Here is a 17,573-nt window from a genome sequence, read left to right as displayed (position 1 = left end):
AGCGACAGCCCAGAAACCACTCTGATCTAGGGAAGATCTGTGTGGAGGAGTGGGCCAAAATCCCTCCTGCAGTGTGTGCAAACCTGGTGAAGAACTACAGGAAACATTTGACCTCTGTAATTGCAAACAAAGGGTATTGTACCAAAGATAAACAGTGGTTTTCTCAGGAGTTCAAATACTTATTGGCAGCTGTATCACACAAATAAATCTTGAAAAAAAAATTATACATTGTGATTTCTGGATTTTTCTTATTAGATTCTCTCTCTCAAAGCGGACATACGCCTGCGATGAAAATTTTAAACCCGTCGTCCCCTACTTATTTTCTTCACTGTATTACAAGGCCTTGTAGCTCAGTGGTTAGAGCACTGGTCTAGTAAACCAGGAGTCGTGAGTTCAATTCTCACTGAGGCCTGAAATACAGATTCATAGTTGCAGACTGTGAGGCTGACTGTATCTCTTGAAGTGGTCAGAAATGCCTCTTGGAATACATATTTACTATTTAGTTTCAGGACGGGCTGTCGTCCTTGTACACATTTCACATATCAATGGGCTCAAAGCAAAGGTCTTGTACATTAAGTGCAAACAAAAAAGTACAAGTCAGACAACAGTGTTACCTGTTGAACCAAAGAAAAGGTTGATGGACCTGTTAGATGGAAAAAAATGACACGCTGTGGCGACCCCTAACGGGACAAGCCGAAAGGAAAAGAAGAAAAGATATGACTTGCGGCTAAATTATCAATCAATCAATCAATCAATAGCCTTTAATGTCATTATATGACTGTGTATACAACAAAATGACGAGTGCTTCCCCACAAGGTGCATGCGCGAATATAAATATAATGAAAAAATATAAAAGAATCAAAATAGAACATCTTGGGTAAAAATAACAGATCAAATACTTACAACAAGGCACAGTTGTTGCTAGAATAAATAAATGAAAATAGTGTACTTTTCAGTCTTATGCTCTCTGTCCAGGCTTTGGTAATCTGTTAATTCTAACTTCCTATTTCGCATTTGACGCTTTTGTTTTGAAAGGAGTGAAAAGTAAAAAGTCGACACGGACCAAAATAAACGTTCAGTATTTTCCACTTCACAAGCCTCTTGATCGAGGCAAAAGTAATGTTTATTGTGTAAATGGATCCCTACATATTTGTGTGACCACAATTGTGTATTTGTTGTTTTTTACTCCCAGAGCTACAAATTAGTGACTATGTAAACGTTAAGATAGTTGTAAGAGTTTGGCTTTTAGTTTTCATCTTGTTTTTTTTTTTTTTTTTGTGTGTGTGTATTACCAAGATCACGTGGTGCGATCCTTGATGCGGGGTGGGACGGTGAGCGAGGGGGTTGTGCCACAACACTTATCTCCAATTTTAAAGTATTTAGAAACAAAACACATACAGTCAATGACTTATGACGTACATTCTTTGAAATGCCTGAAAAATAATATACAGTACAATATAGTCCACTATATAAAAATCCTTGTACAGTAACCAGGGAATAAGCTAGTAGGAAATGAGTCAATCATTGAGTCATTTCAGAGGGATTTTTAGCACTCTAAAAATCACTATAAAGTGATGAGGAATGGGTCAGCAATGGACCTGTCTGACCTGTCAATCACTCGTACAATAATAGCCAATCAGATAGCTGCATTGTCTTAACCGTTGGCTTGACACGCCCCTGCCGCCATGTTGTCCCACAAGCAATAGTGGTTGTCAGTAGCGTGCGCTTGGAAAAGTTAACGTTACGAAGAAAATGGTCCTCACGTGCGCTTGGGGAACATGCAGTTCTAATGAAAGATATCCGGCTAGCTTGATTCATTTCCAAAGCCTAAAAGACAGTTGAGGAAGAGTCTACGATGGATTAAGGGTCGCGGAAGAGCGCAAGTACAACTAAATGTGAACAATATTGACAAACACAAGGCTGTATGTTCGAAGGTAAGTGAGGGAGGAGTACCTTCTCTGAGTTTGACTGAATTATTATCAGTGCTTTATACTTTGCAGGAGAATAACTTTCACTTTGTTAGTGTATCACTGACCCGCTGAACGAAGTGTGTCACGTTTTATGCCAAAGAGTCGGGTTAGGAATACGTAAATGTGTAATGTCATGCAAGAGAAATGTCTGTTTGCCTATTTGGATCACATCGGACCTTTAAGATAGAGCACTGGGTTCGATTACGAGCTAAGTCAAACTTTTTTATCGGGTAATTACTGTACTGACTGAGTTCATCACCATTGTTTAAATGCAGAAAATCGAACCTAACTCACTTCTAAAGACTACAATGATATTACTCGTGATCTTTCCAAGTAAAAAGTACTCAGCCTGCTTTACATGCGCAGTACGATTCCACCATTTTATCCTGTTGGATTTCATTATGAAGTTTGTGAGGCGTCAAACTTTTTTTGCGCCGATCGCCAACGTTTCGCTGTAACTCTGACATTGCGTCCTGCTCCGTCCAAAATCTTAATTCCGTGTTCGTATCCTTGCGTTAGAGAATCGGCTTCAAACCTGTTCTGTTCAGTCGCCATTTTGGAAGCTTAAGATCACCAGTCGGAAAGGTCCATTCCCAACACAGCTTTTGTTTCTTCACTTTCATCTGCGCCTTGATTGACCGCTGCTCCTCTCGCCAGCACACGTGTGTTTCTTAAGATGATGCTTTTCGTGAAATCTCTCATCACACACATCGCAGCTAAAAGGTCTCTCACCACCGTGTGTTCTTGTGTGCGTCGTTAAACTCGCCTTTTTGCAAAATCTTTTACCGCAAACCGAGCACGCAAAAGGTTTTTCCCCGGTGTGTGTTCTTGCATGTACGTTCAATTTTTCCTTACGTGTGAACGTTTTGCCACAAATTGAGCAGGCAAAAGGTTTTTCCCCGGTGTGCGTTCTTGTGTGTATGTTCAGTTTTTCCTTTCGCGTGAATGTTTTACCACAAATTGAGCAGACAAAAGGTTTCTCACTGCTGTGACTTCTGGTGTGTGTTGTTAAGCTTATCGTTTTTGAAAATCTTTCCCCGCAAACTGAACAGGCCAAAGGGTTTTCTTCAGTGTGAGTTTGTGCGTGCGTGTTCAAAGTCTCCTTCCGCATGAATCCTTTCCCGCAAAATGAGCAAACAAAACTTTTCTCCCCGGCGTGCGTTCTCGTGTGCTGGACCAACGTTGAGCGCACGCGGAATGTTACGCCGCAAACTGAGCAGGGAAAAGGTTTTTCTCCAGTGTGCGTCCTTGCGTGCGTTCGTAAATGTGTCCTTCGGGAGAATCTTTTGCCGCAAATTGAGCACACAAAAGGTTTCTCTCCAGTGTGTGTTCGCGTGTGTGCTGTTAAATTTGTCTTTGAGGAGAATCTTTTATCACAAACTGAGCACGGAAAAGGTTTCTCTACAGCATGCGATCTTGCGTGTGCGGTTAAATTCGTCTTTGTGTAGAATGTTTTTCCACAAACTAAGCACGCAAAAGGTTTCTCTCCAGCATGTGATTTTGTGTGTGTCGTTAAATTTGTCTTTTGGGCGAACCGAAGACCGCATGTTGAGCAGGCAAAAGGTTTCTCACCAGTGTGCGTCCTTTTGTGTGCCTTTAAATTTGTGTTTTTAGTGAAGCCTTTGCCGCAAACCGAACAGACAAAAGGTTTCTCCCCCGTGTGCGTTCTTTTGTGTGTCCTTAAATCTCCATTTCTGGAGAATCTTTTCCCACAAACCGAGCAGATAAAAGGTTTGTCCCCGGTGTGTATTTTTGTGTGCGCCACCAACTGCCCCTTCTGGGTGAATCTTTTATCGCAAACAGAGCAGCCAAAGGGTTTTTCTCCACTGTGCGTCCTTGCGTGCGTTTTCAACGACGACTTGTTGACAAAGGTTTTGCCACACTGAGCACATTTCACTCGTTTGTTGCCGGGGTGAAATGTCCCATCACCTTGAGAGCGCTGTTCGTCATTATCATCACCATCATTATTATCATCATCATCATCAGAAGACAGTGACGTTATGTTGTCAATATCCGAGACTGGAGCTAAAAGGCTGCCGATTTGGGATTCTCCACAGTGGTCATCATTACCTTCTTCACGCTTGATAATGACACCAGTCACTGAAAACTTGGCGGTACCCTCGTCCTGCTTTTCTTCTTTAACGTGTGCTGATTTTGCTTTCACCTCCTCTTTAATTTGGAGGCGCTCCGGCTCCTCTTCCTCTTTAATGTCAGGTGGCTCCAGCTCCTGCTGCTCCATGCCGGAGCTCCACTCCTGCTCCTCAAGACTGCAATCTTTTTTTTTTTTTTTTTTTTTTTGTCTACAGGGAAAACACATGGGTTGGTGAAGTTGACATAAACATATCGGGGAAATGTACAATGAAGAAAATAAATATTTGAACACCCTGCTATATTGCAAGTTCTCCCATTTTGAAATCATGGAGGGCTCTCAAATTTTTATCATAGGTGCATGTCCACCGTGAGAGACACTATCTAAAAAGAAAATTCCAGAAATCACAATGTATGATTTTTTTAACGATTTATTTGTGTGATACAGCTGCATATGAGTATTTGAACACCTGAAAAAACCAATGTTAATATTTGGTACAGTAGCCTTTGTTTGCAATTACAGAGGTCAAACGTTTCCTGTAGTTGTTCACCAGGTTAGCACCCACCGCAAGAGGGATTTTGGCCCGCTCCTCCACACAGATCTTCTCCGACCAGACAGGTTTCTGGGCTGTCGCTGAGAAACACGCAGTTTCAGCTCCCTCCAAAGATTTTCTATTGGGTTTAGGTCTGGAGACTGGCTAGGCCACACCAGAACCTTGATATGCTTCTTACGGAGCCACTTCTTGGTTTTCCTGGCTGTGTGATTCGGGTTATGGTCATGTTGAAAGACCCAGCCGTGACCCATCTTCAATGCTCTGACTGAGGGAAAGCGGTTGTTCTCACAATACATGGCCGCCGTCATCCTCTCCTCAATACAGTGCAGTCGTCCTGTCCCATGTGCAGAAAAACACCCCCAAGGCATGATGCTACCACCCCCATGCTTCACAGTAGGGATGGTGTTCTTGGGATGGAACTCATCATTCGTCTTCCTCCAAACACGGTCAATGGAATTATGACCAAAAAGCTCCATTTTGGTCTCATCTGACCACAAAACTTTCTCCCATGACTCCTCTGTATCGAGGATTGATCGTCATGTTTAGCTTCTTCCATTTTCTAATGATTGCTCCAACAGTGGACCTTTTTTCACCAAGCTGCTTGGCGATTTCTCCGTAGCCTTTTCCAGCTGTGTGGAGTTGTACAATTTTGTCTCTGGTGTCTTTGGACAGCTCTTCGGTCTTGGCCATGTTACAGGTTTGAGTCTTTCTGATTGTGTGGGGTGGACAGGCATCTTTATGCAGCTAAAGACCTCACACGGGTGCATCTGATTCCGGATAATGCATGGAGTGGAGGTGGACTTTTAAAGGTGGACTAACAGGTCTTTGAGGGTCAGAATTCTAGCTGATAGAGAGGTGTTCAAATACTTATTTGCAGCTGTATCACACCAATAAATCGTTAAAAAAAATCATACATTTTAGATTATGATGAAAATTTCAGACCCCTCCATGATTTCTAAGTGGGACAACTTGCAATATAGCAGGGTGTTCAAATACTTATTTCCTTCACTGTAAATCAAATGCAACGTCCTAAAGCAATGAGGATTTCATTAAAAACATAAAGACGGAAATATTTGGAGAGTAAGAAGTGTACAAACCTGGCAGGTGTAACAAAATTTCGAGGGTTCTTCTAAGCGGCGTCAATGAGTTGACATTGTCGCTCCTTCTCCACTTGAATTCGGCAAAAACTTCCTCCTCGGGACTCTTCTTGCACACCTTTTGCAAACATTTGACCCGATAATCACAACGCTTTAAACTCAGACTCGATCTGCAGAGCGATGTGTTGACAGCGTCTCTTGGTTAGCTAAACTAAGCTAAGCTAAGATCAAATGAGAAGCTTCAACCGACGTACAACGAGACGAGTTTACCCGAACAAGAAGATTTAGTCGTGATGGACGCACTGCTTCGGGGCTTCCGTAGATTCAGTACTACTTCGGGAACAGCAATATTTAGTGGAATGTGTGCGGTGAGAGGAAAATAACACGTTGGGGAACGAGTAATACTACGGCATCAGAAATTGGACAAATCTCGTGTGTCGCCGACGCTGTGTGAGGACAGAACTTGTATTATTTATTATGGAACATGTTTAAGCGCATGTGAGTCACGTGCTATCATATTGAAGTTTATCAATACATACTTTTTACACACACTGTCAGGGAGATAAGTTTGCGACACATAAACGGTGATTTTTTTCATTATCATTTAATTCATAAAAGTAACAGTTGCTAATTTTGTCCGCTAGATGTCGCACCGAGGCTACGTTTGACTTCTGTGAACATGAATAACCTCCTGTAGAAAAGTTTTCAAACGCCAAATATGGTTTAAAAAATGTCGTAGGCTTCAGTTCAAGTTGATTTGGTGGAACCCTTCAATATAATGTATTTTTTAATCGTACTGCCACAATTTGTATTTTTAAGTGTACATTTTCAAGGCTGGGAGCTTCTTTCTCTCAATAGTTGGCATTTATGTTTGTATGATGTGATGACGAGGAAGTTGAGCCTGTCAAAATTTCCAGGATGTGGAAATGTGTTTGCATTTAAAATAATCTCTAGATCCCAAGTGTTTTATTGCTTTTATTGGCAACAATAACCCATAAAGGGTTTTCGGACTGCGTATGTAATTATCAATCCATCCATCCATCCATCCATTTTGTGAGCCGCTTATCCTCACAAGGGTCGCAGAGAGTGCTGGAGCCTATCCCAGCTGTCAACGGGAGGAAGGCAGGGTATACCCTGAACTGGTCACCAGCCAATCGCAGGGCACATAGAGACAAACAGCTGCACTCACAATCACACCGAGGGGCAATTTAGAGTGTCCAATTAATATTGAATGTTTTTTGGGATGTGAGAGGAAACCAGAATGTCCGGAGAAAAGCCACGCAGGTACGGTCAGAATATGCAAAATCCACACAGGCGGGGCCGGGATCGAACCCGGGTCCTCACAACTGTGAGGCCAACGCTTTACCAGCTGAGTCTTTTTTTTTTTTTCCTGGCCTCTAAACATCAAAGTACAGAATTATAGCTTCAAACTTTTTGGGTGGGCTAAAAACAAGCAGTACAATTCACAATTATTGGAAACACAAGCAAATGCTTTAAACTGTTTGAAAAGTTAAAAAAATGTACCCAAACCTTCCTTATTGATGCATGAAAGAGCTGATTTTGAGATCCAAATTGGAAGTCTATTAATTTAAGGTTCTAAAGTATATGCACATATCTATATAGTCTGACAAACCAAAGCGTTCCTCATCTGGCCATCACACACTACTACAGTGATTCCCAAACAGTGTGCCGGGGTACATTAGTGTGCCCTGAGCGCTCTTCAGGTGTCCTGCGGGAAGTTATCCAATTTTATGTAATGGCTAAAAAAACAACAACATTTATTTCCAAGAAATAATGTATTTTTATACATCTATTTATGCCAGTGAGGCACAATGACAGACAGAACAAAAAAAAAAAAAAAATCCTCTTCTATTAGGTGGCAGGAAGAACATACAGTAATTAATCGATTCATTTTTGGTGACATTTACTTTTGTTGCTGTGCCGTGGGATTTTTCATTTGTAAAATATGTGCCCAGGCTCTATAAAGGTCGGAAATCGCTGCACTAGTAGGAGATCCTCAGCCGACTGCAAGACATCGAATGATCTTAGTGCTGTCAAGAGAAATTCTACTCTGCCCCGCCCTGAAGAAGACGTCTTCATTTTGGGAGTCAAGCCAGCCAAGTCAGTTCAGACATACACTCAAGATGTTTCAGACAAGTACAGTTGCTTAGGATGCGGAACTTCCAATCCTGAGCGAAAGTTACAGACAGGACAAGGACAAAGGAAGCAAGTCACTTTTATTTATATAGCACTGATTACAGAGAGCGCTCACAAAGTTCTTTTTATGTCTAAAATACAGTCAAACGTACACAGTAAAAAATACAGAATCGCCACATTTCACAGCTACGCAGTACAAGTTAAAGTAAGAAAAACAAACAAATCATAATGAACAAAATACTAAATGAATAACTCTTACTAGGATGCCTTTCAAAGCAAACGTGTTTTAAATCGTGGTTCTGGAGCGCCAACTAAAGTATTCCGTAAAACGAGTCAAAGCAATTTCTTCCGGTTCAGGCGACTGGCGGAGTCCACTGGCAAGAAACCGGGACGAAGCAACCGGGGAAATTTCAAACTTCTACAACTGTCTTTTGTTTTACACTGGATGTCTTCAAGAGGTAGGGTTAGGGTTTGTTTACATACGGTACATCATATTCATTTAAACCAATCACATACAGGCGTTCAGTTTTATCCGAGCACACGAGCTATGAAGAAAACAAAATTTTAGCAAGTTGGGGGTTCGGACTGCTGGGGTGTGATCTGTGGAGTGACTCAATAAAGCATCTAAATTGTTTTGTTCCTTCGAAAAGCCCTACAAAAGGCGAATCTGTGATTGTTATTTTTTTAATAAACCTTCATGTAATCGCAGCATACGCAGCAAGTCCACTAACCTGTTTTCCGGGTTTTGTCGCGTGAAATTCCGATAAAGCGGACTAAACTGGTTTCTGTCCACTGTGCGTTTTTGTGTGTATGTTTAAATGCGCCTTACGAGCAAACGTTTTACCGCAAACCGTGCAGGAAAAAGGTTTCTCTCCGGTGTGCGTTTTCATGTGATTTGTTAATGTGCTCTTTTGAGCTACTTTAAGATTACAGATCGAACAGGAAAAAGGTTTCTCACCAGTGTGCGTTCTTATGTGGGCCTTCAAATGTCCCCTTTCGCAGAAACTTTTACCGCAAGTCGAGCAGAAAAAGGGTTTCTCTCCCGTGTGTGTTCTCATGTGTTCGTTCAGGTGTCCCTTTTGGGCAAATGTTTTTCTGCATACAGAGCAAGTGAAAGGTTTCTCTCCCGTGTGCGTTCGCATGTGCGCGTTCATTTGTCCCTTCCGCGAGAATCTTTTGCCGCAGAGCAAGCAACTGAAAGGTTTCTCTCCGGTGTGGATCATCATGTGCTTTTTCAAAAGAGACATGTAGAGAAAACGTTTGTCACACTCGGAACATTGCCAGCGTTTGTTGTCAGTATCGCAGGTCATAGCTTCACAGACGTCATCGTCATCATCATCATCATCAGTGTCAAAACTGTGTGGCGTTAAGTCGTCATTATCTTCTAGTGAAACTATAAGACTCTCTCCTTGTGATTCTCCAAAGAAGTCTCCGTAAGGTTCTGTTGTCGTGTGCTGACTCGAGCTGCTGCTCGGAAACTCAGCCTCTCTGTTCTCCTCGCTTTGATGATGTTCTTCCTCATCCTCACTTTTTACGATGATATCCGTCAATGGCAGGTGGGTGATATCATCCGCCAAGTCTTCCTCTTTAATTTGGGGAAGCTCCGGCTCCTCTTGCTCCAACCCAGTGCTCCACTCTAGCTCCTCAGGGTGAGGATCTTTCAGTGCCGGACTCAAGTTGCAGACTGAGCCAGTAAAAAGTTCTTCAACGGTGTGTGTTTTTGTGTGCGCTCTTAAGTTTCCCTTCCGAGCGAATCTTTGGCCGCAAATAGAGCAGACATAAGGTTTCTCTCCCGTGTGGGTTCTCGAGTGTTTAATTAAGTTCCCCTTTTCAGAGAACCTTTGATCGCAAACTGAACAGGCAAAAGGTTTCTCTCCCGTATGGGTTCTTGTGTGTTTTCTTAAGTTTCCCTTTTCTGAGAATCTTTTATCGCAAAATAAGCAGGCAAAAGGTTTCTCCCCGGTGTGCGTTCTGATGTGAGTGTTTAAATGTCCCTTACAACTGAATCTTTGATCACATACTGAGCAGGCAAAGGTTTTTTCCTCAGTATGTGTTCTCGTGTGCCTTAAAAAACTTCTCTTCACAGAGAAGCTTTTGCCACAAAACGAGCAGACGAAAGGGTTCCCTCCTCCGCGGGGCATCGCGAGTCTTTTCCGATTGGTCTTATTTCCAAAGGTTCTGTCACAGTGAGAATATTCCGATTGTTTGTCGTCAGCGTGACAAGCCATCTCACCTTCGGAGCGTTCCTCCCCATCGGATTCGGACGATGTGGCGTCGTCACTATCTGACAGCGGTGTGATGAGGAAGTCTCGAGGCGATCCGCCACCGTGGTCCCCGTAACCTTCGCTTGTCGTGTGTTGACTTGAGCCGCTGCTCGGAGGCTCAGCCCCGCCGTTCTCCTCGCTCGGACTTTCACCTTCATCTTCACTCTTCAAAGGGACAACCGTCAACTGCAACCTGGCGACATCGTCCACCTCTTCTTCCTCCTCCTCCTCCTCCTCCTCCTCTTCATATTTAATGTGAGAGGGGTCGGGCACCAGAACGTATTCGTCATTGACATCTGGAAGACACAAGAGCAATTTTTTTTCTCACCTGCGGACGTTCAACCTCGCCTAAATCGTTGAGGTACATGATTTTAAAATGAAAGCAGATTTTAAACTTAATACTGCATTCAGGTGGGGGGTCATCTCAAAATGGAGCCGCAGAGATTTTGACTCTGATACTGTAGAAAATATTTTACGCACCTACTATGGGTTGTTTTCACGTGACGTCACCCGTTGTGCTGCCTCGAACGGCGGCCATTTTCGATCCCTGAGCTTTGTTACTCATACGTACGCAAGGTGGACGACATTATGTTTATAAATGCATTAATTGAAGACCCGGCCGACAGCACATCAAGCCCAGACTGACTACAAGGCTACCTGGCATACACACATTATGGGACTTTTATTCTATGAGACAGGAATCACGAAGGAGGAGCAGTGGGATCGGACACTTGTCTGCTCAAGACACTTCGTAAATCGTCTTATTTTTTAGAGTTAGGTTGTCGTAGCTAATGAAAATTGCTGCAGTGTGTGCTGAGCTCTGTAACATCCGTGCACCATTTCTTGTTGATATAAAAGCATATTCCACCGCCTTTTGTTTTCCGTGTTAGCATAGAGGTAAGTGCCCATATTAAAAAATACATATGGGCACCTACCTGTATGCTAACGGAAAACAAAAGGCGGTGGAATATTATTTTTTTTTTATATCGAGGTAAACTCCATTTATTCCATTTTTTTTTTTCAAAAATTAAAACCTGTATATTAGTTCACCACAAGCAAAGCAAAATGTTTATTATTTGTTTAAAATTTGATGACAATGTCAGAAAGACAAAAGAATAAACAAATCCAGTATTTCACAAAATTCTTGAATCTTTCAAGTGAATAACAAAAAAGGATCTTAAATGTAATGTTGGCCTTCTGAAAAGAGTATCGATTAAACTTGTTAGCTTAGCTCGGTGACACGACGATCGAGGTTGAAGCCGGGGAGCGTGATAGCGGCGTCGGGCAATCGTCCACAAAGCCAAGTCTCCGTGAAGCGCAGAGCCGCAGAACGTCCAAAGTCTTTTTGTCGGAAGCGTTAGACGATGTCCCCGCTTACGCAGCCGGACTTGTGTACCGGATCGCGAGGCTTTGAAGAGCGCGCCGACTAGCAACTCTGGAAAAAGCTTCAGCGAATTGGCGAGAGTTGTCGAGAAAAAAAGTCATAAGGCGGCTCTCTGATGGTTAGCAACTCTTCTGTCGTGTACTTGAGTCCCGAGACGCCCGTGAAACACAAACAATAACGGAGACCATTCCGGAATCTACAGCACTGTTAGGCGTTAGGTAGCGCGCAGTGGTGTGTGAGTAATTCAGCAAAAAATCAGTGAAAACAACCCATTGTTTGCATTATGGAGAAAGTTGCAATTAAACCGAGACGTAAGATTGACATCTTTGAAACTGGTCAGAATGTCTTACCTGTATTTGAACTATAAGGCTCGATTTTGTACAAAAAAAAAATAAATACAACACCAACTGGGAGCATTATCCAAAAATCTCAACACAAAGAGGAGAACTAATATTGTCATATCGTGGATCGTATACAAATATTCAAGGACTTGATCCATTACTGCCCAATGGATCCTCCCCAGCACGCAACTGTGCCACATACGTCGTAAGGGGCTGTTCATACAGACGACTGACCTGACATAATCAAGTGGGCTGATGTTCCCGTATACATAAAGCAGGCTGTGCAAATATGAATTAGAAATCTTACTGGTTAAGGAAACAGTTGAACTGCTGAGATGGTTGCAGATACATGATACTGATTCCGAAGCCGCTCGGCAGATGAAAGTTGACACGGCAATGCACAGAGAATGAAATATGATTGGATTACAAATAGATAAATCTGACGTCCGCTTACACGAAGTGGAAACAGCAGAGCCAAAAGGGGGGAAAAATGCTACAAAATGAAAAGAATCCACTTTTGCTGATTAACACTTTTATCTGTCACAATTTTGCTCGCCAATGCAGGTCAGTCAGTGCTTTTGATAGTGTTTACTTTAGGCCATCAGGGGAGGCCTTCCTGGCCCTGATTCTGCACCAATGGGTTTTAGTACATGTTGGGCGTTCATTCAATTAAACTCATTTTACTAACCACTCAAGACAAATGCAATAAAAATAACCCCGGTTGCACGTGAATATCAATCACATGAAAGAAAGTTGTTCCAAACGAATTAAGAGGAAGCGGCCAACAAACCTGCTCCGTGTCGCTCATCTTCATCTTGAGGCTGCACGAAAGCAGCGTCTCGTAGTTGTCGCTCGTTTGTTCCAAGTTCCTCCTCGAAGTCTTCTTTCACACGTTTTGCACACATTTCCACCCGATAATCACAACTGAGCTCTACTCGGCGATGCGTCGCTATCAGACGGCGTTAGCAAATAGCGAGCTAAGCTAACTGGAGACGCCTTAGCTTGCGCCGAGACGAGATTATCCCAAAAAAAAAGGGAAGATTTGTGTGTGAGTTTTTAACTCTCGTAAAGTGGCGATGTGATGTAATGTATCAATACTTCGGAAAATTCAATAAGAAGAAGAAGAGAGAAGCGAGGCGCGTTTGCATTGCCGATGTGCACTCGCAAGTATCGCTGTAGTGGAAATTATACGGCAGAGCCACGAGGACAAACTAGATAAAAAAAAAAAAAATAAATAATAAAACAAAACACGAAACGGAATCATCTTTTTACACATTTCAGCCGTGAGAGCCAACTGGCCTCTCTTGGACTTTGTAACTTTTTCGATCACATCAAAGAGAAACTGCTTAATAGACAGGACAAATTATTAATAGAATGATATTTATAAGGTAGCTATGATATTGACCATGTGCACTGTTTTACAAAAGGTACAAAACATTTAGCATCCTTTGTGTCGCGATTATTAATACAGTTCATGTCCGATATTAAAACGACAACTGCAGTAAGATTATGCAGACTAATTCATTTACATATAACAAGATATGATTTGCTTCAAAACGGTACATTTATAATCGGTTGCTACACACGGATGTTGGAAGAATATGTAGCTCTAAATTATAGTTGGTTGTTTCCATTTTCAAACATGCTATAGGTGAACACATTACTGTAAATAGAAAACGGGGAATTGCAGCTCCACGTGGCTGCGTGGGTTTTCTCCGGGCACTGTGGTTTCCTCGCACCCCCCCCCCCCCCAAACTTGCATTCATTGGACACTCCAAATTGCCCATAGGTGTGAATGTGAGCGTAACTGTTGTCTGTCTCGGTGTGGCCTGCGATTGCCTGGCAACCAGTTTAGGGTGTACCCTGCTTCCTGCCCGTTGACAGCTGGGATAGGCTCCAGCACTCCTGCGACCCTTGTGAGTATAAGCGGCTGAGAAAATGCATGGATACACACACACTCACTCACACACATATATTATTTACATACATACACACACATATATATATATATATATATATGCACACACACGATATATATATATATACTTTAATGCAAAATTCTTAAGTACCAACAAAACAAAAGTGGAACAAATGCTGAAATGACTCTTTTGTCAGTTAATTATTGTTATTATGTCTATGTCTTATTATACGTTTAATGACTTACCTTAGTGTAAAATTTAAAAAACCTGCAGAAACAGCAACAAGTAGGTCGACGGTTTGCTGTACCTTTTGCCACATAATTGACTCCTCCGTGGATATTGCGCAATCCGCGTCACTGACCAATCAGAGGCCAGAGATCTGCATAAACCAAAGCCCGTTTTTTGCTCCCGCCATTTTCTCAGACAACATTGCATGGTCCAGTATAGGTTTAGTTTGCGTTTTATCGCGTATTTGGGTTATTTAACAAAAAATATGGTTAAGAGGTGTAGTCACGGACTTTCTAATAGTGACGACATGTATGCTGAAAGGCGAGTTGGTGGAGTTCCATTCGTACCCTTTCCAAAACCGAAGACCCAGTCCGAAAAATGCCTTCGATGGATCAAACTTTGTGGAAGACCGCATCATCAACTAAATCCATCTAATATAAACCGGAACACATATGTTTGCACGAAGGTATGCCCTATATTTGATTTTTAATACACGTCTCGTATAAATGAATGAGACGTTCTCCGCTAGCACAACACCGCTACGTGTGAACGATTGACACACTTATTCTTTGTTGAGCGATATTTAGCGATGATCGGACTGCACAAACGTATTGATTTCTTGCCGGCTCGCTGCCGAAGCTTAACCAGACTGTGTTTGCACGAAGATATGCCCTAAATTTGATTTTTAATCCACGTCTCGTATAAATGAATGAGACGTTCTCCGCAAGCATAACATTGCTACGTGTGAATGATTGAATGTAATCAGAAGCATGGCGTCTCTCTCAGTTCAGAATGTATTGTATTGTATTTGCCATTTTTACTGTTTGTCTTACGTGAGCGCACGTGGCGTGACGTCACTTCAGGAGGCGTGGTTAAGTGCCCTGTACGGAGGGGTCAATTGATTCAGGAGAACATTTGTGTTATTCTCGCACAGTTTGATGAACATAGATGCATTTTCCCATTCATTTTTACCCTATGTGGATGAGAGGAAAATCTTAAATTCTCACCAGCACACTTCTGTCTCATCGTTTCTCACCCCCGTGTGCTCTCGTGTGTGTCGTCAAAGTGCGTCTTTGAGAGAAGCTTTTCCCGCAAACTGAACATGCAAACGGTTTCTCCCCAGTGTGCGTTCGCATGTGTTGAACTAGTCCCGTCGCATCGATGAAAGTTAAGTTGCAGACTGAACAGGAAAAAGGCTTCTCTCCAGTGTGTGTTCTTGCGTGTGCTTCTAAATTTCCCTTCTGGGAGAAACTTTTACCACAAACTAAGCAGGAAAACGGTCTTTCACCGGTGTGTGTTCTTGTGTGCGCTCTTAAATGTGCCTTCAGTGAGAATCTTTTACCACACACCGAACAGGCAAAGGGTTTCTCTCCAGTGTGTGTTCTTGCGTGCCTTATTAAACTTCTTTTTATAGTGAAGCTTTTATCGCAATCTGAGCAAGAAAAAGGTTTCTCCCCTGTGTGGATTCTTGCATGGGTTCCCAAATGTACTTTCTGAGTGAATCTTTTACCACAAACCGAACAAGCAAAAGGTTTTTCTACAATATGAGTTCTTCTATGTCTTCTTAAGTTGCCCTTTTCAGAGAACCTTTGACCACAAACTGAGCAGGGAAAGGGTTTTTCTCCGCTGTGTGTTCTTATGTGTGTTTGTAGGTTCCCCTTTCCGGAGAATCTTTTATCGCAAATTGGGCAGGCGAAAGGTTTCTCTACACTGTGTGTTCTCATGTGTATTCTCAAGTTTTCCTTTCCAGCAAATCTTTTACCACAAACTGTGCAAAAAAAAGGCTTCTCACCAGTGTGTGTCCTCATGTGATTGATCAAAAGAATCTTTCGAGCATATATAACGCCGCACACTGAGCAGGAAAAGGGTTTTTCGCCAGTGTGCGTTCTTGCGTGCGTTCCCAAATGTCCCTTCTGAGTGAACGTTTTACCGCAAACTAAGCAGGCAAAAGGTTTCTCCCCAGTGTGTATTCTTACGTGTTCCTTTAAACCTGAGTTTGAAGAAAATGTTTTCCCACATTGGGAACATTTCCAGCGTTTGTTGTCATTGTGACACCTCACACGAGCTTCGGCGTGTTTATCAGCGTCAGCGCCAGAAGAGCGTGGTGCTTTGTTGTCCGACAGTGGAGGTACGAGGCCATCTGCTCGTGATCCTCCACAGTGGTCTCCATCACCCTCTTCTTCGTCATCTTCTTCACTCTTCACAATGACATTCAATGGAAACGCAGTGACAGCAGGCTCCTCGTGCTCCTCTTTAACGTGAGGCGCATCTCGCACCTGCAGCTCAGGACCAACACATTTTTGGCTGATGTCTGAAATGACCAACACACATCGCGGGGTGAAGTCAAGTCTGATGTTCTGTCTCTGATGTTGTGTATTATTGCTTAGAAATGTCTTTGTGTCTAAAGTGGTTCAAGATATCTTCAAAATGGAGACGTTAACTTTCACCTTGAGTCAAGAAGAAGACACGTTTGAGAGACATTGGGAAAACTGGACAAAATATGCCATCGATGTTACTACATAATGTGAAATCAAGTTGATCTTAATTCTGTTCATTGGTTCCCACCACTTATTCCTTTTGTCGTTGTCATTATTATTATTATAATGTGTTGTGCAGTGTATTTTTTTCTAACACACAAGTATTGCATCTTGTCTTGTTGTCAGAACAGGTATCACCCAAGATACTAAGAAAATTTGAAATCAAAAAATTTTTTTACTTGAAGCGAATATGTAAATCATTGTACATGGTTTTTGGAATATTTGCATATGGGTACGTGATATGTTTTGGCAATATAGTGTAGAAAGTAGGTACTAAAGAAGTCAGCGTTAAGATATGACCAAACCTGCTGCGCGTGATCCAGCAGCCTCCAAAATGTGACGTTGGGGCTCGTCTTCCTTTTCAGTGTCACAACGTGTCTCCTCGTCCTCTTCTTTCACACATTTCGCACACATTTTACACGATAACCACAACTCTTTACACCCAATCTAGATCTCTATTTTGATTTTTTTTTTCCTTCTTCTTGAAGGAGTGTCTTTGTTCACAAAAATACAACTAACAAAAAATGTTTTCTTTGTTAGCTAGCTAAATGGACAAGGTTTGACTTTCCCCGAGGTGAATTCATCTGGAGGAGGATAAGTTAACCATTGTGTTTTTACGCCGATAAAGTACTGATGGTAGGTACGATGTCGAGGCTTCAGTCCGAGTATAAATCGGGAAGAATTATTCATCAAGCGCGTTTGTTGAGCACAGGACGTACACGGAAGTAAAGCAATGGTGGAACTTGTACGGCAAGCCCACTTGGCCAAACTACGAGCCATAATGCAAGTGTTTCCGGAAAGAGATATGTACGTCGCAATAACATTAAAAGTCAATATATTGGTGTGCTCTATCAAACATTTTCTAGTCATTAAACGTACCTGCCTACTTTATAAATTCAATAATTGCAGTGTTTGTTCGTGACATCGTAGTGTATATGTATTGTGAAGTGTTTTTTTTTTGTTTGCTTTAAGCCCTCATAATGAAAAAAAATTATGTACAATATTACATTTCTAACCAAATCCTGACACATCAA

The 17,573-nt window shown here is 42.2% G+C and overlaps 3 protein-coding genes and 1 non-coding gene across 4 annotated transcripts; 1 reads left to right on the top strand and 3 right to left on the bottom strand.

Annotated features, from left to right (window-relative positions):
- The first annotated feature begins 339 nt into the window (after positions 1 to 339).
- On the top strand, positions 340 to 412 carry trnat-agu (transfer RNA threonine (anticodon AGU)). Its single transcript has one exon. It is a non-coding gene; the product is annotated as a tRNA-Thr (tRNA).
- Positions 346 to 6,108, bottom strand: LOC133497767 (gastrula zinc finger protein XlCGF26.1-like). Its single transcript, XM_061813927.1, has 3 exons — positions 5,980 to 6,108; positions 5,710 to 5,827; positions 346 to 4,270 (listed from the first exon to the last, which is right to left on the bottom strand). Exon 3 carries the CDS (start codon positions 4,207 to 4,209, stop codon positions 2,590 to 2,592), a length of 1,620 nt encoding a protein of 539 aa, XP_061669911.1. The 5' UTR covers positions 4,210 to 4,270; positions 5,710 to 5,827; positions 5,980 to 6,108; the 3' UTR covers positions 346 to 2,589.
- A 1,839-nt stretch (positions 6,109 to 7,947) lies between these two features.
- Positions 7,948 to 13,045, bottom strand: LOC133497766 (zinc finger protein 25-like). The gene is made up of 2 exons (XM_061813926.1): positions 12,646 to 13,045; positions 7,948 to 10,426 (listed from the first exon to the last, which is right to left on the bottom strand). Exons 1-2 carry the CDS (start codon positions 12,758 to 12,760, stop codon positions 8,640 to 8,642), a joined length of 1,902 nt encoding a protein of 633 aa, XP_061669910.1. The 5' UTR covers positions 12,761 to 13,045; the 3' UTR covers positions 7,948 to 8,639.
- A 214-nt stretch (positions 13,046 to 13,259) lies between these two features.
- Positions 13,260 to 17,248, bottom strand: LOC133497771 (gastrula zinc finger protein XlCGF57.1-like). Its single transcript, XM_061813932.1, has 2 exons — positions 16,845 to 17,248; positions 13,260 to 16,313 (listed from the first exon to the last, which is right to left on the bottom strand). The coding sequence occupies exons 1-2, from the start codon at positions 16,951 to 16,953 to the stop codon at positions 15,025 to 15,027; spliced, it is 1,398 nt and encodes a 465-aa protein (XP_061669916.1). The 5' UTR covers positions 16,954 to 17,248; the 3' UTR covers positions 13,260 to 15,024.
- Between the last annotated feature and the right edge of the window lie 325 nt (positions 17,249 to 17,573).

Source organism: Syngnathoides biaculeatus, chromosome 3 (genome assembly GCF_019802595.1).
Source record: "Syngnathoides biaculeatus isolate LvHL_M chromosome 3, ASM1980259v1, whole genome shotgun sequence".
Classification (NCBI taxonomy): domain Eukaryota; kingdom Metazoa; phylum Chordata; class Actinopteri; order Syngnathiformes; family Syngnathidae; genus Syngnathoides; species Syngnathoides biaculeatus.
The sequence above is the reverse complement of the archived record's forward strand: the minus strand, read 5'-3'. Positions and strand labels throughout refer to the sequence as shown.